This window comes from Oratosquilla oratoria, chromosome 34, assembly GCF_046742065.1.
Source record: "Oratosquilla oratoria isolate Oo_2021 chromosome 34, ASM4674206v1, whole genome shotgun sequence".
Lineage (NCBI taxonomy): Eukaryota > Metazoa > Arthropoda > Malacostraca > Stomatopoda > Squillidae > Oratosquilla > Oratosquilla oratoria.
This window is the reverse complement of record NC_134810.1, coordinates 9,790,197-9,815,350: the sequence shown is the minus strand read 5'-3', so window position 1 is coordinate 9,815,350 and position 25,154 is coordinate 9,790,197. Positions and strand designations below refer to the sequence as shown.

The following is a 25,154-nucleotide window of genomic DNA, read 5'->3' as shown; positions in this document are numbered from 1 at the left end:
TCACCACTAAAGTCGGGTCTATTACCCTCTTAACTCAGTGGTTCTTAACCTGGGGTACCTGTACCCCCAAGGGGTTCGAGACCTTAAACCTGGGGCTACGAGGCATGATAGCCAGTGCATGGTACTGCATATTTACCATGAGAAATCATTATGTGTATTCATTGTATCCTACAAACTGACATTCTCAATTTTAGATAAAAAAATACCTTTGTTCAGCAATACATACATATACCAAAGGCTCCCCCCCCCCCTTACTCGGGAGGCAGCCAAAAGACAAGGCATAGAAACCACTCCCACCCATTTCATCCCCTAACCATACTCCACTCCCCTCTACCCTCTTCCCTCCCTCTTATCTTGGCACCTCCTGGATGACGGGTCATTCCTGCATCTTGTTCACTGCCCTGGGTCAGAAGCAGTATCGCAAGCCACAGCACACCCACAGCAAGGCCGCTTCATTAATTCGGCGACTCCCTCTCCGTCCCCTCATGTAGAAAAGGAGAAGACGGGGAGAAATCCCTTCAGGCTACGTCAATGTATTTCTCATACATACTTCCTCACCCCCATCCCCCACCCATTCCCCCTCAATACAAACATATGAAAAGGATTAGGGATGCAAACCTTGCTGAGAAATCATTATATATATTATAATAGTTATTATATATATTCCATTACTGAACTCCTAGGAGTTCAGTAATGGAATATATATAATAATTTCTCAGCAAGGTTTATCACTAATCCTTTTCATATGTTTGGATTGTAATTATATTGGATGGGGGTACGAGAAATTTATCTGACATGAAGGGGTACGGACACTGAAAAAGGTTAAGAAGCACTGCTCTAACTCCATATGCATACAGTTTGCACCGATACTAATATTGGATGTCACGACCCAGCCAGAAAGAAGAAGAAAAGGAAGAAGAAGAAGAAGAAGAAGAAGAAGAAGAAGAAGAAGAAGAAGAAGAAGAAGAAGAAGAAGAAGAAGAAGAAGAATATCAGCGACTCGGAGTACCAAGCGCACAGTTACTGTATCAATAAATTATTTCCCTTCATCTACTACACTACCATGAATGCTTTATAATTATTCCTTTATATAATTTTTCTGGTCCTAATCACTATTTTTTTCTAATTTCTTATAAGATTTTTGTAATAACTTGGTGAAGCTTAAAGTAATCTCACCGGCAACTGGCAACTCTTGGTAGTCCTACGCAGAAACTATTAGGTTTGCTGCGTTGCTTATGCGCAGTCATGGCCACAGAATCACGGCAAGCACTTGTCCCAGTCGTTGACATCGGAGAAATCAGTTAGTACAGAGTTTACTCCATATAGTCCTTGTACTTTTTATATTAATTCGTTTTCTCCAATGTAAACCATATATACGAGTATATTTCTAAACTGGTATGGGGTTTAGAATTTTTATTTTGTTTTGGGGGTCTTTTAGGATGGAGTGAATGTTAGACTACTGTACAAGCGAATCGCATTTGAATGACCTCGACGTATATTTGATAGTTTTTTTCTTACGTTCCCGTACGCAGAAACTCGTCTTTTATATCTTGATATATATATATATATATATATATATATATATATATATATATATATATATATATATATATATATATATATATATGTACAACACTGAATGGGTCCCAGTGATTAGAGATACATTTTAACAACCCCATTGGGTCTCCCGATGATGATGGCTTAAAATTAAAGTGCGTTGTGGTTGTGAAGATATATATATATATACATATATATATATATATATATATATATATATATATATATATATATATATATATATATGTATAGTGGTTACCAGCAAAATTTGTGGGTCACGTGTTGTTTTAATGATCTTTCTGCTTTGAGTGAAACTAAGTTGAAAGGGGAGGGTGAGTGTATGTTTGGGAGTGTAAGTGGGAGGTTATCAGGAGTGAAGATAGGGCGAGGGAGGGAAGGGGTGGCTATTCTAGTAAGTGAAGAGATAGGTAAACGGGTAGTGGAGTGGAAGGAGGTTTCCTCAAGGATAATGTGGATGAAGGTGAAACTGGGAAAGGAGATGTGGGTCTTTGTAAGTGCATATGGGCCTGGCAGTGAGAAGAGTGTAGAAGAAAGGGAGGCCTTTTGGATAGATTTAAATGAGTGCATAGAGGATTTAGGGAGAAATGTCAACGTAATAGTACTGGGAGACCTTAATGCTAAGGTAGGAAATGGTCCAATTGATGGAGTGGTTGGGAAATGTGGAGTTCCAGGAAAGAATCGTAGTGGAGAGTTGATGGTGGAAATATGTCTAGAAAGAGAGTTGATGATAGCAAATAGTGTTTCGGAAGAAAGTCAAGCATAAGTACACATGGGAGAGGGTGGTGGAGGGGAGGGTGGTAGATAGAGCGTTGATGGATTATGTAGTGGTAAATAGGACTATGATAGGAAGAGTTAAGGATGTACATTTGCTAAGGGGAGAGGGTGGGGAATATCAGATCATTTTTTGGTGGAAGGTAAGTTGAGAGTGGAGGATAGATGGAGAAAGAGGAAAGGGACAAAAGGTAGGGAGGTGCTTAGAGTGAACTCTTTAAATGAAAAGGGAAAGGAGAAGGAGTACAAGAAGAAGCTGAAGGAGGAGTGGGAGGGAATAAAGGATAGAGTAGAGGTAGGTGTGGAGGAGGAATGGGGGTGGTTCAAGGAGGGAGTCACAAAGTGTGCAAGGATAGTGTGTGGAACAAGGAGGACAGGAGGAAATAGAAGGAAGGGTAGTGAATGGTGGGATGAGGAAACAAAGAAGGTTGTAGAAGAGAAGAAGCGAGCTTTCGCAGATTGGTTACAAAATAGGACGAGGGAGTCATACGAGAGGTACAAAGAAAAGAAAAGAGAAGTAAAGCAAAAGGTAAAGGAGGCAAAGAGGAGAGCAGATGTGGAGTGGGGTAAGAGTATGACAGAAATTTTTGAAAGTAATAAAAAGAGGTTTTGGAAAGAAATTAAGAGAGAAAGAGGAGGCGAATCAAGTAGAGAAGAAAAGGTAGAAGGTGCAGATGGAGAGATGATAATGGAGGAGAAGGCAGTAAGGGGAAGATGGGCAGAATATTTTAAGGAGTTGCTAAATATGAAGGAGGATAGGGAGGGAAAGATAGTTGCAGTGGGAAATGCTAAGAAAATGAGAGTGATGAGTGAGGAAAATGGAGGAGAAATAAGGAAGGATGAAGTGAAGGCAGTTGTTAAGATGATGAAAGCAGGTAAGGCACCTGGTCTGAATGGATGCCATGCAGAATGTGTAAGAAAAGGAGGTACAGTGATGGTGGACTGGCTGGTGAGGTTATTTAATGTTTGCTGGAGAGAGGGTAGAGTACCGGAGGACTGGAGGAGTGCCTGTATAGTTCCACTTTACAAGGGAAAAGGGGACAAGTGTGAATGTAGTAGTTTCAGAGGGATTAGCTTGTTAAGTGTAGTTGGGAAAGCTTATGGGAGGATCTTGATTGAGAGGATTAGGAGAGGAAGAGAGGGAGTAATTGGTGAGGAACAATGTGGATTTAGGACGGGTAGAGGTTGTGTAGATCAGATCTTTGTGGTAAGACAGATATGTGAGAAAGCTATAGGAAGGGGGAAGGATGTTTTTTGGGCTTTTATGGATCTGGAAAAGGCTTAAGATAGGGTAGACAGAAAGGCACTCTGGGAGGTTATGCAGACATATGGGATAGGAGGAAAGATTCTAGGAGCTGTCAAGAGTTTTTATGAGAGTAGTAGAGCTTGTGTCAGGATTAGAAATGGAGAGAGTGAGTGGTTCGAGGTGGGGGTGGGACTTCGTCAAGGATGCGTTATGTCGTCCTGGCTGTTCAACTTATACATGGTTTGGGTAGTGCGAGAGGTAAATGCAAGGGTAGTGGGTCAGGGATTGGAGATAGTTAAAGAAAATTGAGAAAAGTGGGAGGTGAGCCAGCTGTTATTTGCTGACGACACTGCACTAGTGGCAGGATCGGAGGAGGGACTGAGGAAGTTGGTGACAGAGTTTAGGAGAGTATTTGATAGAAGAATGCTAAATATAAATGTGCATAAAAGTAAGGTGATGAGATGTACAAGGGGTGAAAGTGACAGTAGACTGGAAGTGAGCATTAAGGGAGAGCGACTGGAGGAAGTGGATAGTTTTAGATATTTGGGTGCAAATGTGGCAGGAAAAGGTGGAATAAATGTGGAGGTAGAATGTAGATTGGGAGAAGCGAGTAAATGCCTTGGTGGATTGAAGAGTGTAATGAGGAATAGACATTTGGGAATGGATGCTAAGAGGAGACTGTATGAAGGAGTGATTGTGCCAACAACACTGTATGGGGCAGAAACATGGAACATAAGAGAGGAAGAGAGAAGGAGTTTGAATGTGTTTGAGATGAAGTGTCTGAGAAGTGTGATGGAGGTTACTAGGCTAGATAGAGTGAGAAATGAGGAGGTGAGGAGAAGGACGGGGGTGGAAGGGGAGCTGGTAGATAGGGTTGATGAAAGAGTATTAGGATGGTTTGGACACATGGAAAGAATGAGTGAAGAAAGACTAGTAAATGAGGTATGGAAGGCAGATGTGGAGGGAGTGAACATGAGGGAACGTCCTAGGATGAGGTGGATGGATGGGGTGAAGGGGGCTTTGGGGAAGAGGGGAATGTATGTTGAGGAAGGACAGGAGAGGACAGAAGACAGGGGTGAATGGAGAATGGTTGTATATGGATGATGTTGTGATGCATGAGGTGGAATGGGCGGGGGGATGGGGGGTGAGGTAGTATGTGTGAGCAAAATTTGACGCAGCCCGAAGGGATTTCTCCCCGTCTTCTCCTTTTATGCATGGGGCGACGGAGATGGGGAGTCGCCGATTTGATGAAGCAGCCTTGCTGTGGATGTGCTGTGTCTTGCGACACTGCTTCTGACCCAGGGCAGTGGACAAGGTGCAGGGATGACCCGTCATCCAGGAGGTGCTAAGATAAGAGGGAGGGTGGAGGGGTGTGGAGTGTATTCAGGGATGGAATGGGTGGTAATGATTTTGTGCCTTTTCCTTTTTGGCTACCTCCCTTGTAAGGAGGTATATGTATGTATGTATATATATATATATATATATACATATATATATATATATATTATATATATATACATATATGTATATGCGTAAGTAACCACTAGGAAAAGTAAGCTAACGATGCAGAGCGCTTTCGTATAATTACATCTTCAGTGCAGATACAAAGAAGGAATTATAAAATGAAGAAACAAGGTACAGAATATATGACATAGTGAAGAAGGCATTCGGAGAGGTAGTGGAAGAGGTACACGTGACTGACGTTTGAACCGTCCTGGTAACCAACAAGTATGGGACAAATGGTCATAATTTATATCATAATTTAAATAATTTTGAAATTTCATGAGAAATATAACTATCTGATTTGTACAAACCTTGATGAAGATTAACATTTATCCCTTTACTAGATTTGATCAGACTGCATTCAATTAAATTTCTTTCTGTTTTGTTGTTGTTGTATGTGATGACTTTAGCGTTATCCCAGTCAACTGGGTGGTTAAAATGGTTCATGTGGTTGAATATACCGCTAGATTAGTTTCCCTCTCTAATGTATTTCTTGTGTTGATTGATTCGTGTTGTGAGTGTTTTAGCAGTCTGACCAACATAAAACTGATTATTTTGTACACACACTCTTTATCACTATTGACAGAATTATTTATGAGCAATTGTCTTACAGTGTTCTTATTGTTAAAAACTACATTAATGTTAAATTTACGTAATATATTTGGAATGTTTTGTAGAACCTACAAAACATTCCAAATATATTACGTAAATACAGTATATATATATATATATATATATATATATATATATATATATATATATATAATATATATATATATATATATATATAAGAAAACAAATTTCAAGAAGAAATCACCGTGAAAAATAAGAGCATTGTCTAATTTTTAAGGAAATATTTATACGTCACTGCTCGTTCCGCAATATACCTCAGTTTACGAGTCCCCCATATTAGTAAAACTTTATTTACGGGCAATATGCGCCCGAGACGATTCACAGCTATGCGTACAACAAAAATCCCATATTTGACCCTGAAAATGTGGCTTTGGTACCAGTGTATACGTCATAAGCAAGCAAGTTATATGTTGCAACACATTGATAAGATGAACGGCAGATGTCGTTATCGGAGAAAAAAGTGTTGTACTAAGATACGTATATTACGATCACTGTCTGCGATCCTCTTCACGCTGAAGGAAATCATAGAGAGCGATTGTAACATACGTATCTTCTCACAACATTCTTCCCTCTGATAGTGGGATCTACAGTTTATATACCATAAGGTTTCATGTGACATCTTCAACAACCAAAGACTCTTTCCACTGTACAGAATGACGGCCTCTTTGGATCACTTACTGAATCATCGGTATTAGCTACTGTAGCTGCAAAATGAACTACAGCAGATGCCACAATGTTCCTCCAAAGTGAAGTATACAATTCCTGTAGAAGAGATCTTGATTGTAGTTGGCGAATACGAGTATACACTTTCTCCAATTCGCGTTCTTCATTTGTTGTGGATGTGCTGTGTCTTGCTGCATTACTTCTGACCCAGGGCAGTGGGCGAGGTGCAGGGATGACCCGTCATCCAGGAGGACCCAAGAGAAGAGGAAGGAGGGGGGGGGGTGAACAGGAGTGGAGTATGTGGAGACGAAATGGATGGGAATGGATTATTCCTTTGACTTTGGTTACCTCCCATTAAGGGGTAAAAAGCTGTTGATATATGTATGTATGTATGTATGTATGTATGTATGAATTATAGTTATTTATCATTCACGGGTTTCTGTAGAAGTCGGCAAGGATGAAGAACCCAGTCTGGATGATTACCGAATAATTGGGGACCAACTGGCTAAGCCCTTCGCTGACCTTGGCGTCGTCTACATCTCCAACCACGGCATTCCAGTGGAAGAGGTAAGTTGGTGGCCACCTTACAAACTTAAGCGCAAACTGAGACGCAGGCGACAAAGGCAGACCTAGTCTGAACTTGAAATGCTTCTAGATGTACTACTTCAACATTTCATGACAGAGTTCAAGTTGTGCTTCAGTTTAGCAGCACGAAGGCTGCCTTTGCTGTCTTGCTTCGCTAGTCTCAATTTGCGCTTAGTTTTATGAATAATTAGTCGTTTCAGCTTTAAGTACAACAATACTCACGACATGCTAAACATTACAGAAATGATTTCCCCAACATAAGATGGCCCATTTGCCATGTTTCGGAAATAAAAGCTTAGACTATAATTTTAAAGCCTTGTTGACAAGGGATTAGTTTAGTAACATCTAGTGATAGCTGCAAGATAACTTATGGTGGAGGCACACTAGGCTAGCACGATGCTTGCTTTTGCTACTTCGTTCAAGTCAAAACGACTTTAGTTACAATATTCTAAACCTTCGTAAGAACATCTCAACAACATGTTTAACGTTCGTATAGGTTTAACTTCTTAGTTCATCATTCAGCTACTCACTATGTGACGCAAGAGTAATTTGACATTTGAAAAATTGAAAAACAAAATATCGTAACCGAAGCTGTTTCTACTTTGTCGAGGTAGCAAGAGCAATTAGTCTGCTATGGAGAAATGCCTAGTGTGCCGCCACCTTTACCCATGGGCAAGTAGAAGGGTAGTTTGCAAGTACCTACCAGTGGCGGTTACTAAAAACGCCCCATGTCGACGAAGCTAGAATTGACAATGTTTGACAAGTAATATAGAGTATACAAGGAACGCCTACAATCTTACAACACAAGTAATATCTCGGATCGCGAATGTACAGGAATTCACAGAGGTTGTGAAGTAAGTGGACAGTGTCAATACTCAGCCTGAAGTGTTTACTAACCAGGAGTAGGTCAAGCTGTAGCAAGGTCATGCCCTGAAGATTCGTTTTCTGTAGAATTCGCGTACGAAGTTAATTTCTTAATACTGTCACCCCGCTGGAACTTGAATTATGGAAATATAACATTGTTAATACTGTTATGTCTCTCATATCTACGTGTAAATGTCAGTAAATGATAGTATTATTATTCCATAGAGTAATACGTAAGCAAATGTATTCGTGGTAATGATAAATGTAATGTATATCCTTCTTGCATAAGGAATTATGTCCCGCTGCCAAGACAGCAGCTTTGGTCGAGTATAGTCGCATTATAATTTCCAATAAACAGTCCCGAGAGAATTGAAAAATAAATAATTCTTTTCTCTCTCTCACGTGTACCTACACCAAATGTAGTAACATAACATTACAAAGCCACTTGGTCTCTATGTATGCAGGTCTTTTAATTGGTATTGTGACATTTGACAAAATTTACTTTGAGCCAAAGGGTTAACAGCAATTGCCGCCTCGTATATAAGAACATAAGAATGAAGGAAACTGCAAGAGACCATAAGGCCTACGCCAGGCAGCTCCTCCTTATTAGGGAGAAAAATTTCTTGGTACATATACAGACAATATATGATGGTAAAATGGCAGGGCCTCCATATAGATTTTTTTTTTCTTTTTTTTAGGTTTACCTATGTTTTTTATTCTCTTTCTTTGTTTTGTATTTTGATTTTGTGTTCTCACATATAAACGAATAATCTCTGTATATTACGGTGCCTGTTCTCATCGTATAAACCGAGAATATCCTGAATTACTCTAGGCGTTGTCTTTGTTTCTACAATATTATGATAATGTCCTTCTCTTGAAACAGATAGATAAAGCACTCAAGACAGCTCTGGACTTCTTTGCGCTTCCAAAATCTACCAAGATGAAATACTTGCGCTTGGCTGGAAAGAATTATGGATACACTGAGATGGGCAAGGAAAAGTAAGCAATGCTTTCTTTTGAGACTTTGTGGCAAATATACCACGCCACCTTCCGGCGGTGTATATGGTTTTGGTTGGACAAGTAGCGTCAAGAGCAAATCAAAGGCAAATGTCAAACCATGTGAGGGTTTTATAGATTTGATTATAAAAAATAAAGTCTTTAGTTGTGACAATAGAAAACATATATGTACAAGCATAAATATATACATAGCTAAACCTGGCTACACATAAAGGATCAGTTAAAGTGAATTGGGCAAAATATCTAAATACAAGGAATCAGTTGCATGAAAGGAGGGATGGGCAAAATATGAAAGGAGTGTCCATACGGATTAGAATAGGGCGAGTTACGTAGAGGAATATGGAACATAGGTGGATAGTACGACTTAGGTGGATAGTACGACTAACAGTACGACTGCTGCTCCTACAGCAGAGCAAGGCTTGCTCAAGGCTCGGCGACTTTCGCAGTATTTGAGACTGGATGGGGTGGACACAGATACGACAGTCTTGGTGTCCGTGGGCCGAGGCCTGTCTTCTCCCGTAGAGTATATGGGCCTAAGGTTCAGGTTTCAAGAAAGGACAAGGTTGGTCCCCTTTGGAAATAACCCACTTCGGCACATTTAGAATATACTATTTCCCTATGGTCACAGAATCTTATTAAATGTATTGGCAGATTGGAGAAAGTACAACGGCGAGCCACAAAACTGATTCCAAATATCAGAAATAAATCATACGAAAATCGACTAAGATATATGAATCTATTTTCCCTAAAAAAGCGTAGACTCAGGGGTGATTTATTACAAGTCTTAAGATTCTAAAGGGAATTGACATCAAAAGTGACGCAATTTTCATACTGAATGCGAATCAGACAAGAAATAATGGTATCTATGATCAGGAAGTAGATTTAATTTGGAAATGGGTAGAAACAACTTTGCCAACCATGTAGTAAATGAATGGAATAAACTTACTGCAGAGGCATTGTAGTACATTTCGAAGTTTTAAGATACATTTAGATAAACACCTAAGCAGTATGCTGTAATGCCTGCCATTTACCTTATTTCAGTTATTTATTTATTTATTTATTATAATTTGTTTATTTTTATTTATTATAAATTGTTGTTATATTCCTGCATTTTATTATTTGTCATTATATTTATTCTATTCATTTGTCTACTTTTTCCGCATCCAACCTAGTTATGGACCAAAAGTTCTCTTGTCGGCATCCTCTTCCCTTGTAATCCTTTGTATAGTGACAATTAAAGACAGAAAATAGAAATTCGCGTATAAACAAAAATATGCATGCTCACTTCTATCTCTATTCTATATATAAATCCCAGGAATGATTGCTCATTTGAGCACTCAGGTGAACAGCAAAACTTTCTGCTGGTATTCACTTTTCCCAGTAGCAAGAGATAGTAACATGCTACTCATTTTGGATAACAAAAACCGAAGTAAGTAGCATGCTAGCAGGAAATACCTAGTGTGCCACCATCTGTATGGACCACCCGTTTACAAATATGTAGTTTCTACTGACCTATATAGAACAAGTTTCAAAAGCATAATAATATATTACGCCAATTTAACCAAGATTAAGGCTTAGTTTTATGTACAAACACTTGCAGATCAAACCCAAAGGGTCTTTTAACAGAAATGTATGAGAGCCTCAACTACACAACAAGAGGAGACTGTGCGTGGCCTGACGACGAGCTCCCGCATTTGAGAAAAAACATGAATAGTTTCTTTGATATTTGCAGACAACTATCAATAAAGATTATGAGGTGCATGTCGGCGACTTTAGGTAAGCAAGATGAAAGTATTTACGTGTAATACTTTAGCCAACTAACCACAGAGACCAACTCAGAGACAGACAGACAAACAGACAGACAGACAGACACACACACACACACACACACACACACACACACACACACACACACACACACACACACACACACACACACACACACACACACACACACACACACACACACGCTGGTTTAATGGTATCGATCTGGCCTAATGACGAGTTCGGTCCCCGCCCAGGGCTGAAAAGCAACACTAAAAGTCTCGCCCGATTCCCTGGGTAAAAGTTTCCCTTCCCATACCCCACACACGCTTGCCACGTAAACTCCTATTAATGTAGATGATTAAACACGGACGTCGCGAGCTTCAATCGCAGGTCCACTAAGCGTGAATCCCGCTCACTGCTATTTCGCCACACTGAACGTACAAAACGATCGACAACTTGATGTACGTTTTGTACGTTCAGTGTGGCGAAATGGAAGCAAGTGGGATTTACGCTCAGTGAACCTGCGATCAAAGCTCGCGACGGCCGGGTTTGGTTATTTGAATTACATCGCTGCTACTAGCGTTTCGTTCCATAAAGTTTTTAAGGTGTAAAGTTGGGAGGAAAATCCGTCGCGTTTGGCCTATGTGCTCGGACAGAAGACGAGCCATGGGGATCAAACCTGAGACTTCAGTAGGTTTGACAACTACCATGTCACAGTAGCTCTTGTTCACATTACATGAAGTATTCTAAAAAAAATTCTATTTCTAATTTGGAAGGTCTTGATATCGACTACTTCTCCAAGTATCACAGCTTCAGACCCGAGACCAACGAGAGCGTATTTCGTATTGTACACTATCCACCAGTTTCTCTGAAGGAGGATGTCACCCGAATAGGACCCCACACCGACTACCATACATTTACGTTCTTGTTTCTGGACGACGTGAGAGGTTTGCAGGTAAGAGCTATAAAACCTACTGAATGGAGTTGACACTGACACTAAAATCTCGTTGACACGGGGTTGGTTTAGTAGCCGCTAGTGCAAGCGACTTGTAAAATTCCCTTCTACTTACCCAATGTCAACTGTGGATGTATAGTTTGCGAAGGGGATACAACTGAGCTTAAGGGAAAGAGTACCTTGGATTATGTGGACGTAGATTTTCACTTTGTGCCTTTTAGTAGGTCCTGTTTTAGTCATTTACCGATTTTATATAAGAACTTATGAATAAATGATACTGTAAAAGATCACAAGGCTTACACCAGGCATTTCCATGTCCATTACCATCTGTCATCCCCATCCATAAAGTTGTCTTACCTTTTCTTAAAACAACTTATAGTTTCAGCGCTCACTACATGATTACCAAGTCTATTTCATTCGTTGAAACCACTCTATTGGTTAACCAGTTTTTGTCTATTTACTTTTTAATCCTAAATTTGTCCTATTCAAATCCATTACGGCAAGTCCTGCTATGTTGTCTTAATATGATGATCTTGTTTGCTAATTTTTTCTTCTGAATCTATCATGATATCCTCGTCGTTTTTAATTGGGCTTATCCTTTCCTTATTTTTTGTTCTGTAAGTCCTTGGATTTGGATCTCGCTTGTCTGGCAACCTTAATTTCGTAGTTACGTTTCACTGTGCGTGTGTTCTTCTTAACCAGTCTAGCCATATCGTTATATTTAGATCTAAGGTGTGTTTCCCTGTTTGTTTGTTTTTTTATTATGGTGTAAAACCTTCTTCCGATTTTGATTTTCAGCCTATTAGCCATTCATTTTAGGGTATTCGTATTGGACCTTATTGTTTTGAGGGGAATATATATATTTTGTGCATTCAAGGAGGTCTATATAGGATGCCAATAATATATTTATTATTCTTGCCTATAATCTCCACTCACATAGATTTCGTACTTTCCTCTCGGCGTAATTATCAGTAACGACCTCAAATCATCCAAGCAGTGTATTTCAGCCTCTGAGAAAGCAAATAAGATTCTAGGACTGATTGCACGATCTTTTGATTTCAAAAGTCCATCACTCATTAACAAGCTATATAAATCGTTAGTTCGTCCACATTTGGAATATGCTGTTTCTGTATGGTCACCGAATCTCATTAAAGACATTGATAGACTGGAAAAAGTACAACGGCGAGCCACAAAACTGATTCCAAATGTCAACAAAAATAAATCATACGAAAATCGACTAAAACATATGAATCTGTTTTCCCTAAAAAAGCGTAGACTCAGAGGTGACTTGATACAGATCTTTAAGATTCTTAAGGGAATTGACAACATCAAAAGTGACCAAATTTTCACATTGAATGAGAATCAGACAAGAAACAATGGTCTCAAACTATCCGGAAATAGATTCAATTTGGAAGTAGGTAGAAACAACTTTGCCAACCGTGTAGTTAATGAATGGAATAAACTTCCTGCACAGGTGGTGCAATGTAGTTCAGTTCGAAGCTTTAAGACTCATTTAGATAAACACCTAAGTAAGATGCTGTAATTATAATTTATTTCATATTTGTTTTTGTTTTGTTATCATTTCATTTATTATTAGTTATGTGTCAATTTATTATTATTTACTGTTTACCTGTTTGTTATTCAACTATACCTATGCATTTATTTATGTATCTTATTTGTTGCATACATTATTATAGTTTTCTTTTCTATTATTATTTTATTATTATTATGATTTTTTTCGCATCCGACCTAGATATGGACCAAAAGGTCTCCTGTCGGCATGCTCCGCCTTTGTAATCCTTTGAAATACAGTTGCCTGTGTTTTTGACAAAGTGTTTCTCCTTCCTCACTCCTGCCTACCCTATCCTTGTGAAAAACTGTATCCCTCTGTCTCAATTTCTGGAAAGAAATATCCATCCAAAATATTGATCCAGGATTCAATAATATCTATAATACCAAATCTATCTATACCCCTTTTAGACCAAACGGCTTCCTGGCAGCATGCCACTAATCTAAGCAATGCCAATTACAGATCAAGGACCGGCAAGGAGAATGGCTTGAAGTGGTGCCCATCCCGGGTGCAATTCTCATCAATATTGCTGACTTAATGCAGTGCTGGACTGGTGATGCTTGGAGAGCCGTGGTAAGGTCACTACTTTAAGAATGGACTGTTCATCAGTGATAGGATTCAGCTTGTTCTTACCAGTTCTTACGAATCTGTTCTTAGAATTTCATGAGCTCCGCAAACCGGTTATTAAAAATTGGCTTATACAGGCTGTATTGGGCCTATATTGGGCCTGTATTGTGCCAACCTAGCATACTATTCGTGAGAGGACCTGTTGTTATTTTTTTAATCTCACCACTGCTGTACATGCATATGCACTGTCACGATCATTGCTCCTGGTTGATACCTATATCTTGGAGACAAATTTGCCTCAGGATCTTGTAAATCTTCACGAGCAAATTGGAATAGCAGAGAAATTAAACAAAAGTGCTTCAAAGTGGCGTGCCCTACAGGAATACAAATGAACAACAAAATAGATGCTCTATATAATAATGGAATGCAAGGACAGTGAATTGACACAACGGGGAAAATACATCCCAACTAAAAAGGTTCTTCATGGGAATAGTAAAAACTAATTGATTATACATAACTTGTTAGTCATAAATGATGGAAAGCGTAGGTCTAAAGAATATAAAACACACTAGAACACTACACATGATATATGCATATCGCTGTAACACTAGCTTTTGACGCCGGTTATTACACAAAGGTTCTTACAAATATGCATTGCGTTGATGGTACAACTGTGGAACGGACATTCTATACATCGTAAAATGTGAAAAAAAAAAAAATCTTACACAGCTCTGACAGCCGAGCCACATTCAGGAAATTCCTTTGGGATATTCATGGTGGTTGATTATTCTGCTTAGCTTTTTCATCACTCACTGTATCTCCATCCAGTTAAACAGTTGAATTCAGACAAGGAATCAACGGGGGAAGTAAGAATTAGTCTCAAATTATTTCCCCCCACCCACACACCCGACTCATTGTTGCCGCTGTGAGGCAGCTGCCGGTCCAACTAATTTTGGTCAGGTATTTTTTCTCCTACTTTCTTTTTATTATTCCATTCTTCCTCTGCCAGGATGGATGTTGTGTTTATGACCTTGGCATGGTTTAGATTACGGAATGAATCATCCTGAATTGCGATGGCTTCACCCTGGGGCTGACGGTAGGAGAGGTTCTAACACCTACTGATCAGTTGCTGACTGTGAAGGGGGATGGGGAGGGGAAGGTAGTTGCAGTGGGAAGCACTAAGAAAATGACAGTGATGTGTGAGGAGAAATAAGGAAAGATGAGGTGAAGGCAGTTGTTAAGATGATGAGAGTAAGTAAGGCACCTGGGTTGGATGGGTGTCATATAGAATGTCTAAAAAAGGGAGGTACAGTGATGGTGGACTGGCTAGTGAGGTTATTTAATGTTTGTTTAAAAGAGACTAGAGTGTCAGAGGACTGGAGGAGTGCCTGTATAGTACCACTTTTCAAGGGAAAGGGGGACAAGTGTAAGTGTAGTAGTTTCAGAGTGATTAGTTTGTTAAGTGTAATTAGGAATGCTTATGGGAGGGTTTTGATTGAGAGGATTAAAAGACGAACAGAGTAATTGGTGAGAAACAGTGTTGGTTTAGGACAGGTAGGGGTTGAGTGGATCAAATTTGTGTGGTAAGACAGATATGTGAGAAAGCTTTAGAATAAGGTAAGGATGTTTGTAGGGCCTTTATGGATTTGGACAAGGCTTATGATAGGGTAGACAGGAAGGCACTCTGGGATGTATTGCAGATATATGGGATAGGAGGAAAGCTGTTGCGAGTAGTCAAGAGATTTTACGAGAGTGGTAGAGCCTGTGTTAGAATCAGAAAAGGAGAGAGTGAGTTGTTTGAGGTAAAGGTGGGACTTCGTCAGGGATGTGTTACGTTGCCTTGGCTTTTCAATATAAATATGAATGGGGTGGTGCAAGAAGTAAATGCAAGGGTAGTGGGTCGGGGATTGGAGATGGTTAAAAAAAAAAAAACGGAGAAGGTGGGAAATAAACCAGTTGTTGTTTGTTGACGACACTGCGCTTGAGGCAGGATCAGAGGAAGGATTGAGGAAATTAGTGACAGGGTTTGGGAAGGTGTGCGAAAGAAGGAAGTTGAAGATAAATGTGGAAAAAATAAGGTGATGGGATGTACAAGGGGAGAAAGTGGCAGCAGACAGGAAGTGATTATTAAGGTAGAGACTAGAGGAAGTAGATATTTTTAGATCCTTGGGTGCAAATATGGCGGGAAAGGGAGGAGTGGAGGTGGAGGTAGAATGTAGATTGAGAGAAGCGAGTAAATGCCTAGGGGGATTAAAAAGTGTAATGAGAAATAGACACTTGGGAATGGATACAAAGAGGAGATTGTATGAAGGAGTGACTGTGCCGCCAGCACTGTATGGGACAGAAACATGGAACATAAGAGTTTGAATGTGTTTAAGATGAGGTGTCTAAGAAGTATGATAGGGATTACTAGGCTAGATAATGTGAGAAACGAGGATATGAGGAGTTGGGAGATAGGGTTGATGAAAAAGTATTGGGATGGTTTGGACACATGGAAAGAATGAGTGAAGAAATATTAGGAAAAGAGTTGTGTAAGGCAGAAGCGGAAGGAGTGAACATGAGGGGGCGACCAAGGATGTGATGGATGGATGGGGTAAAAGCGGCCTTGGAAAAGAAAGGAATGTCTTTTGAGGAAGGTCGGAAGACAGAAAATAGGGGTGAATGGAGAATGGTTGTGTATAGTTGATGCTGTGATGCATGAAAGGGGGCGGGTGAGGGATGGAGGTTGAGGAAATATGTGTGAAAAATAATTTGACGCAACCCGAAGGGATTTCTCCCCATCTTCTCTTTTTCTGCATTAGGGGACGGAGGGGGGGGGGGTAGTCGCCGATCGAATGAAATGGCCTTGCTGTGGATGTGCTGTGTCTTGCGACAATGCTTCTGACCCAGGGCAGTGGGCGAATTGCAGAGATGACCCATCATCCAGGAGCCAAGAAAAGATGTAGGGAGGGGGTGAATGGGGGTGGAGTATGTGAGGATGAAATGTTTGGGAGTGGTTTTTATGCCTTTGTTTTTGGCTACCTCCCTTGTAACGGGGAAAAACCAACTATATATATATATATATATATATATATATATATATATATATATATATATATATATATATATATATATATATATATCATTTGGATGATGGAGAACATAAACACAGGAGAAGGCTTGGAACCCTATACACTCTAACGTTTCGTTCGCGTAGAACTTCTTCAGAGAGTGTATGTAGAACTGCAATTGGAGTTTATGTACTAAATCTAATTATCTTTTCGGACACTTGGGAAAGGTCGTTTTTCTGGCGTGTTTTAGAATTAAAATACTAGTTTCTTTAGCTAAATTGATAAACCCTCCTCGATGATTCGATGAATTATTAGTAGAAATATATGCTGATTCAACAATTCTTCTAGTGAATTTATCAAAACCTTTATGTAGCACTTCAGCTTCTCTCCAGTTTGGTAAATGATCGAATTTTTCCGCATGTATTCTTTAGTAGTTCATGCGGAAAAATTCGATCATTTACCAAACTGGAGAGAAGCTGAAGTGCTACATAAAGGTTTTGATAAATTCACTAGAAGAATTGTTGAATCAGCATATATTTCTACTAATAATTCATCGAATCATCGAGGAGGGTTTATCAATTTAGCTAAAGAAACTAGTATTTTAATTCTAAAACACGCCAGAAAAACGACCTTTCCCAAGTGTCCGAAAAGATAATTAGATTTAGTACATAAACTCCAATTGCAGTTCTACATACACTCTCTGAAGAAGTTCTACGCGAACGAAACGTTAGAGTGTATAGGGTTCCAAGCCTTCCCCTGTGTTTATGTTCTCCATCATCCAAATAATTTGTCTAAAATACTTATCAATATATATATATATATATATATATATATATATATAGATATATATATATATATATATATTTTTTTTTTAAGGGGAGTTTAGTCACTACTAGACACAATATATTAGGCTCGTTTATCCTGAAATAGTCATTTATCTCCAGCCAATCCGATAATACACCGTCAACATTAGCATATGTTATTATAAGTTTCGTTGTACTGTTTACTTTGTAATACTGCCTTCTTGTTTCTTAGAAACAATTTCCTTATCTTCTGACTGACAACTTAGAAAAAAAAAAAATATATATTTTTCTTCTTCTGTCCTCCTATCATTTTTGGCTTTGGTTTCCTCTAAGAGCTTTCGTGCCTTTGCTTGTTCATATTTGTTAGCATCTTCCATATCCAAATATTCTTAACTTTTCTTCTCGTGCTAACTTCTAAGACTTGCTGATTACAACTTTTGCCATGGCTTGCGACTTGAACTTTGTGTGTATGTGTGTGTGTGTGTGTGTGTGTGTGTGTGTGTGTGTGTATCTACCTAGTTGTATTTACCTGGTTGTATTTTACGGGAAGGGGAGCTATGATCGTGTGTTTCCCGTCTTTATATCTCATTTTATCTAAACTATTTTTAAACTCATGTATTGTTTTTGCACACACCACTTTCTCATCTAACTTGTTCCAAATGTCTATTACTCTGTGAGGAAAGCTATTCTTTTTCAGATCTCTTCTATAGCTGTCTTTCTTGTTTTTCTTTCCGTGTCCTCTTGTATTTCTTTCATCCCATTTTATTAGATCCTCTCTATCAATAATTTCTATGCCTTTCATGATTCTGTAAATAGTTATCAAATCTCCTCTCTCTCTTCTCTGCTCTAGTGTCTGTAGCTCAAAATTTGCTAGTCTCTCTTCATATGATAGTTTTGTGTGTGTGTGTGTGTGTACGCGCGCGATCGGTTTCATACAGCTTGTTCCATCGGTGTGGGAGCTGCCTAAATGGTCACTATTGATTTGGATAAGTTGGAATACGATGGCAAAGGAAGCTTAGATGAGCTATGAAATCTCCTGAAGTTTCATCATTCTTTTGTGAAAAAAGTACTTTGTAGAGAAACATCAGGAAATTAAACAGTTCATGTCTATACAATCACAACCCAAGTAGTAATGATGCCTTAAGTATACAAAGGAATTAGGAATACCACAATCCCTTTTAAAAAATGAGGAACAGATTTAAAGACATCCACACCTAGGAACCTACTGACAACTCCTCCCATCTCAATATCTTTGAAGTGACTGGTTGATTGATTTAGTTGATTTGGTATTTTTAGCGCCGCAACAGCTTGGTCATATGTCGCCGCTACAAAATATTTAAGGCAGCAAAGATGCCAGGCTGAAACATTTACCGGTACATTACAAACAGAACCTTCGAGATGAAGGGTCGCCTGTCCCCGCTGCACAGTATGGTACAAACTATCTGCAACAAATGAAAGATATGGTGCATAAAAAGAATATTCAAAATACGCAATGTCGCACACCGTATTAAATGTAGTCTATAGTCAGCGCAAGGAGAATTGGCCGATAAGGCGGGGCTAGGAGATTTCCCGGTGTTGCCACATGTGGGCATCCATGGCGAGAACGTGCATGTGGATGCAATGTTTTCTGAATGCAGTATGAGGGGGGCGGGGCCAGAGATTAGATGTAGCGGCAACGTCGCTCTCTCATGCATATATGCCATATCTAGACTTAAAGAAACGAAACCTTTGTATAGAAAACATTGCTTTGATTTTTACCTCAGTGGTGGTGTGTGACAAAAAATTATAATATAATCATATGAGGCAACATTATAAAACTATAAAATAGAATTATAAAATAAAATGAAATTATAGAATAATTATATGTGGCACCACAGAGGAACTCCCAGTGCTCCGCCCTAACGGCCAGATCTCAGTGCAACGGGTATAGTGAGCGGAACCATTTCCACAGCAGTGGAGATACTCGTATGGGACAATCTTTGTCGATTGCAATTGTACTATTATCTAGCGCAAAGTAAAAATACTCGTTCCTTTTCAGCTTCACCGAGCAGTTCTGCCAAGCGACAGTGGAGATACAGGACAACCTTTGTCGATTGCAATTGCACTATTTTCTATGGCAAACTAACAATTCCCTTTCTCATTCCTTTTCAGCCCCACCGAGTAGTTCTACCAAACGACAAAGTCAGGCAACAAAGGCGGTTATCCATGGTATTCTTCGCGCTGCCAGATGACGATATAATATTGGAATCGGTTTGTGGAACCAATAGGTATGCATTCAATGCTACAGAGCATGTGAAGATGAAGTTGTCTGAAATATACAAATTTGATTAAATTTGTTACTACTCGTGTGATCAAACTGTTAAGAAAAGGGCGTATCAAAAAAAGTAAGAGATAGGTGTAAACGGCCCAGTTGGACAAAGCGACACCCCATCAATCATCGAATTACCAAACCTTCTCGTTGCTTCCTCAAGGTCTTCACTGCAGCCATTCAAACGAACGAACTGCTGAGCCGTCGCTAAGTTTTCCCTAAGCATTTCGTTGTACGCTAAATAGCTACTTAAAGCCAACTACCACTTTTCAAACTCCATCGAGGCTCTAAAGCAGTGGTTCTTAACCTTTTTTGGTAGCGACCCAAAATTTTGCACAAATCAAGCATCGCGACCCAAGCCTACATAGATATACATTGAAATTTCAAAACACTTCAAATAAATTTTCTGCTTTGGACTTTTTATTTAATCATGGTCTGCTTAGAATCCTAAAACTAGGCATCATGCATTTTAATTATTACAGTATATAATTAAAATATATTTGTAGTGGGAAAATAATTATTTTCTGCAAACCCTTAGCGACCCAATAAAATGGCTTGGCGACCCAAATTTGGGTCGCGACCCAGGGGTTAAGAACCACTGCTCTAAAGCCTAGTGCACAGTCGTCGGCAGCCCTTGGCAGCAGACAGACGTTACCCACACGAGCACAGTCAATCTCGCTAGAGCTACTCTCTAGAGTTGACCGTAATCGTAACCCAACTTTACGTTGGATAGCTTTTTTCTGGCAGTCACACTGCCACCCACTTCTGGGCGTTTCCCAGCACCTTTTCCCTATTCGACATTTCCATTTTTTCGTAGCTCTCCGGGATCCGCACGAGCCCTTGTTGGCTCGTGAGACTTCTTCGTCGTCCGGCCCGGCGAAATCTAGTAAATTCTGTCGTAGTTTAGAAGTAGTGTAGACCCCGTACCCACTGGGCACACAGTGGTCCTACTACGCGGCTGTCACCAGTCGCCAAAGGAAGCTGTGTGACCCCCGTTATATTATATTTTGCTCTGCTGAGCACATTTTTCTGTGTACCAAGGGGCTCGTCCCCCCACCCCAACGCGCAGGATGGAGTCCTCAACTCCATCCCTGCAAACTAGGAGGACTTCCCCTGACGACCCTAATATCGACCCGGACAAGGCTAGACACGTGTTTCTCCATTCTGACCAGACCCGATTAGCTGACCTAAACCCATTTATGCTCAAAAAATGTCTTGAACAATTTACCAATGATATCAACCAAGTTAAGAAACTTAGAAGCGGAGACCTCCAAGTTACCACCAACTCTGGAAGAGCTACACGCGATCTTCTTAAGGCTAGGAAATTCCATTCCTTCGATGTTGTTGCATCCCTCCCTAGGTCACTCAACTCCTGCAGAGGAGTAATCCACTGCAGAGATTTGATGACCATGGAAGAATGTGACATCCTCGAAGAAATGAAATCTGAAGGAATATTAGATGTCAAATTTATAACGCGATTGGACCGAGAAAAGAGTGAACACGCCACTAATAACCCTTACTTTCAACTCGACAACCCTCCCTGACCACGTTAAAATTGGATACATCCATGTCCCAACACGACCATATGTCCCCAATCCTTTGCGCTGCAACAAATGTTTCAAATATGGTCACCTAGCCAAATTCTGCAGCAAACAAACAGTCGTATGCGGTAAATGCGCAGGCGAACATCCTATGGATGCTTGCTCTGCAAAGGTGTTTCAATGTGTTAACTGCCCCTCCAATAACAACCATGCATCCACCTCCCGAGACTGTCCCACTTTCAAATTAGAAAAAGAAATCTGTACAGAGAAAGCAACTTGTGGCATATCCTTTTACGAAGCAAGGAAGCGTGTGATGGAAAGACTAGTTACCCCAACTAGTACTTCCGGAGCAACTTCCTATGCTTCGGCTATCAAAAAAACGTACAGAACCATTGAAACGCAAACTGAGAGCAAGCACTCCAAGGACAAAGAACACCGCCAAAGTAACAGGCAAACTCACTCGCACCTTCCTTCCCCGGCCATCCCAGAGCCTTCCAAACGTGTGCCCACACGTACTGAAGAGGATGTCAATATGGAGATCTCCGTTTCCCAAAAACGACTTTTAAGTCCTATTACCAGCCCAGACCGTTCATCCGGGGCTAAACACACCTCTCCCACTAAGGCCAAGAAAGGAAGAAACCGAAGCAGATAAAATAAAAATAAAAAATAAAAAATAAATTAAATAAAAAATAAAAAACAAATAAATAAATAAATAAATAAAAATAGAAAAATGAAAATAATCCAGTGGAATTGCCGAGGTGTTAGAAGTAAATTAAATGACCTAATAATTTTTAACTCGCTCAACAACCCCTCAGTTATTTGTCTACAAGAGACTCAGCTTAACCCCAGTGTTGAGTTCAAACTGAAGAACTACACCACCTATAGGAAGGACAGGTTGGCGCCTGGAGGGGGGGTCGCAGTTGCAGTCAGCGACTGCCTTCCCCAAGTGGAACTACCACTGGCCACCACCTTGGAAGCAGTCGCTATAAAAACTAAACTGCACAACAAACTCGTAACCATCTGCTCCCTGTACCTACCTCCCGACCCTCGTTTTCCACTAGAGGAACTAAACGGGTTGATAGAACAACTACCCCACCACAAACTGATAGTGGGAGATTTCAACTCCCACCATCGCATGTGGGGTAGCAACAAAACCTCTCCACGAGGGGAGCAGATGGAAGAAGTGCTCAACACAAACAACCTGGTCCTCCTAAACACTGGCAGTCCCACTCGAGTAGACAATACTAGGGGTTCATTTTCATGTATAGATTTATCCATATCATCTCCTGCGTTGTCAGACATCACACAATGGCACACGCATGACGACACCATGCTCAGCGATCATTTCCCAGTAATACTAAAAATAGGGGGTGACCACGCTACGGCTCCTCCAGCCTACGGAGACAACCCACCCCCTCCCTGTCCCAAATTCAACATCAAAAAAGCCAACTGGGAAATGTATCGCACAACCACCAACGTCAACATCACAGGGGATAATATGGATAACAAAATATTCAATTTATCCAACTCTATTTTGAATTCAGCTATTAAGCATATACCAAAAACCTCGGTATTTCACAAGCATAGAGTTCCTTGGTGGACATCAGACTGCAGAAAAGCACTTTGCAAGCGGAATAGGGCATATCGAACTTTTAAAAATAACCCGATTGCACCAAATTTTATTACTTTTAAAAAGGCGCAAGCAGAGGCCCGTAGAACAATAAAACATGCCAAACGAAAGTCTTGGCATGATTACATCTCCACAATAAACACAAACACTCCTCTATCACAAATCTGGTCAGCCGTCCGAAAAATAGACGGCAAATATACACCAAACATTAAGACCCTAACTATTGGAAACACGTTTGTAGATGCTCCCCTGGACATCGCAAACACAATCGCAGACACATTTACGCAAACAAGCAACACAAATAACTATTCACCAACCTTTTTACAACACAAACAAAGACGGGAAGCAGAACCTCTGACCTTCCATACACAGACACACCACGATTATAACACCCCCTTCCAACTACACGAGCTTCAACAAGCCTTAAACTCGTGTAGAGGAACCTCTGCTGGCCCAGATGAGATTAGGTATGAGATGCTGCAACATTTGAATTCAATTTCACTGAAAAAATTATTAGAAATATACAACGCAATTTGGATTAGTCAAGAATTCCCAAAAACATGGAGACATGCCCACGTCATACCTATTCTCAAAAAGGGGAAGGACCCAAAGAGTCCTTCCTCTTATCGCCCTATAGCGCTTACCAACTGCTTATGCAAAGTATTAGAACGTATGGCCAATAACAGATTAAAATTCATCCTAGAGTCTCAAAATTTAATAGTTCCTGCCCAATGTGGTTTCAGGAAAAATAGAAGTAGTCTTGACCATTTGGTCAACTTAGAACAAGATATCCTCTCCTCTTTCGAGAGGAAAGAATATCTTGTTGCTTGCTTTTTAGATTTGGAAAGAGCCTACGACATGTCATGGCGACGTGGTATCCTCGAAAAACTCTATGCACTTGGCCTTAGAGGGAATCTCCCTATTTTCATTCAAAATTTCTTAAAAGAACGAACTTTTTCCGTTAAAAATCAAAATTATTATTCAACAGTACGCATACAAGAAAATGGCGTACCACAGGGAAGTGTGTTAAGTCCCACATTATTTATGTTGCTCATAAACGATATTCTACCCACTCCACCTCGGAACCTTAAATACTCATTATACGCTGACGACGTCGGAATCTGGCATTCCTCACCGAACGCCAAGTTTTCCGGCTCTCGCGTACAACTGGCCCTGGACTCGCTCCAGGACTGGTCTGACAAATGGGGATTTAAGTTTTCGGAATTAAAGTCAACAGTAATTGTATTTTCACGCAGAGCCCAGGCAGAAATAAATCTGCAATTACATGGTACTCCCATTCCAGTACAAAATTCAACCTTTTTCCTTGGCCTGAAACTGGACTCCAGGCTAAACTGGAAGGCCCATGTAAAATATCTAGTTGATGCGTGCAACAAGAGAATTAATTTGCTACGTAAACTAACGGGCACAAATTGGGGAGCAGATAGGAAATCCCTGCTAATGATTTATAAGTCCCTAATTAGATCTTAATTAGACTATGGGTGTCAGATTTATGGTTCGGCAACACCAACCACGTTACAACCCCTGAACATCATCCAAAACAAAGGCCTAAGAATAGCACTTGGAGCATTACGCTGCACAAGAATCGAGAGGCTGGAGGTTGAATCAAACGTACCCCCCCTCCACTACAGGCGCGAGCACCTCACACTACGATACGCCGCCAAAGTGCTTCGCATCCAACAACATCCCTGCAAGCAAACGATAAAACAGCACGAACACTTCACCAACTCCAGCCTAAATCCCCTTCCCATCAGGATCCGATTCTTGTGCGAACAGTATTCAGTGCCACTGTGGTCAATAGAAAAGATAGAATATACGTACCCACCGCCGTGGAAAAACATCGCCCTGAATGTCAACACCAACCAGGACCTCAGGAAGAAATCATCTTCAATAGAAGAAACACGACAGAAGACCCTAGAAATGATCAACAAGTACAATGACCACAGGGCACTGTACACGGATGGCTCCAAGTGCGGCCACAAAACTGGGACAGGGTTATACAGCAACAAAACCCGGATGATGTTCAGATTGCCGGACCATACGAGCATATATATCGCAGAACTCTTCGGCATATACAAAGCCATA

The 25,154-nt window shown here is 40.3% G+C and overlaps 1 protein-coding gene across 2 annotated transcripts in view; it reads left to right on the top strand.

Annotated features, from left to right (window-relative positions):
- Positions 1-1,236: 1,236 nt before the first annotated feature.
- The window catches only part of LOC143018050 (uncharacterized), a 35,468-nt gene continuing 11,550 nt past the window's right edge, over positions 1,237-25,154 (top strand). The window contains exons 1-7 of one of the 2 annotated variants that reach the window (XM_076173089.1): positions 1,237-1,300; positions 6,840-6,961; positions 8,727-8,842; positions 10,461-10,636; positions 11,404-11,582; positions 13,615-13,725; positions 19,724-19,839. In XM_076173089.1, coding sequence (XP_076029204.1) covers positions 1,246-1,300; positions 6,840-6,961; positions 8,727-8,842; positions 10,461-10,636; positions 11,404-11,582; positions 13,615-13,725; positions 19,724-19,839 — 875 coding nt within the window. In that variant the 5' untranslated portion in view covers positions 1,237-1,245. The remainder of the gene's footprint in view (positions 1,301-6,839; positions 6,962-8,726; positions 8,843-10,460; positions 10,637-11,403; positions 11,583-13,614; positions 13,726-19,723; positions 19,840-25,154) is intronic. The other variant, XM_076173090.1, reaches the window with a different exon arrangement.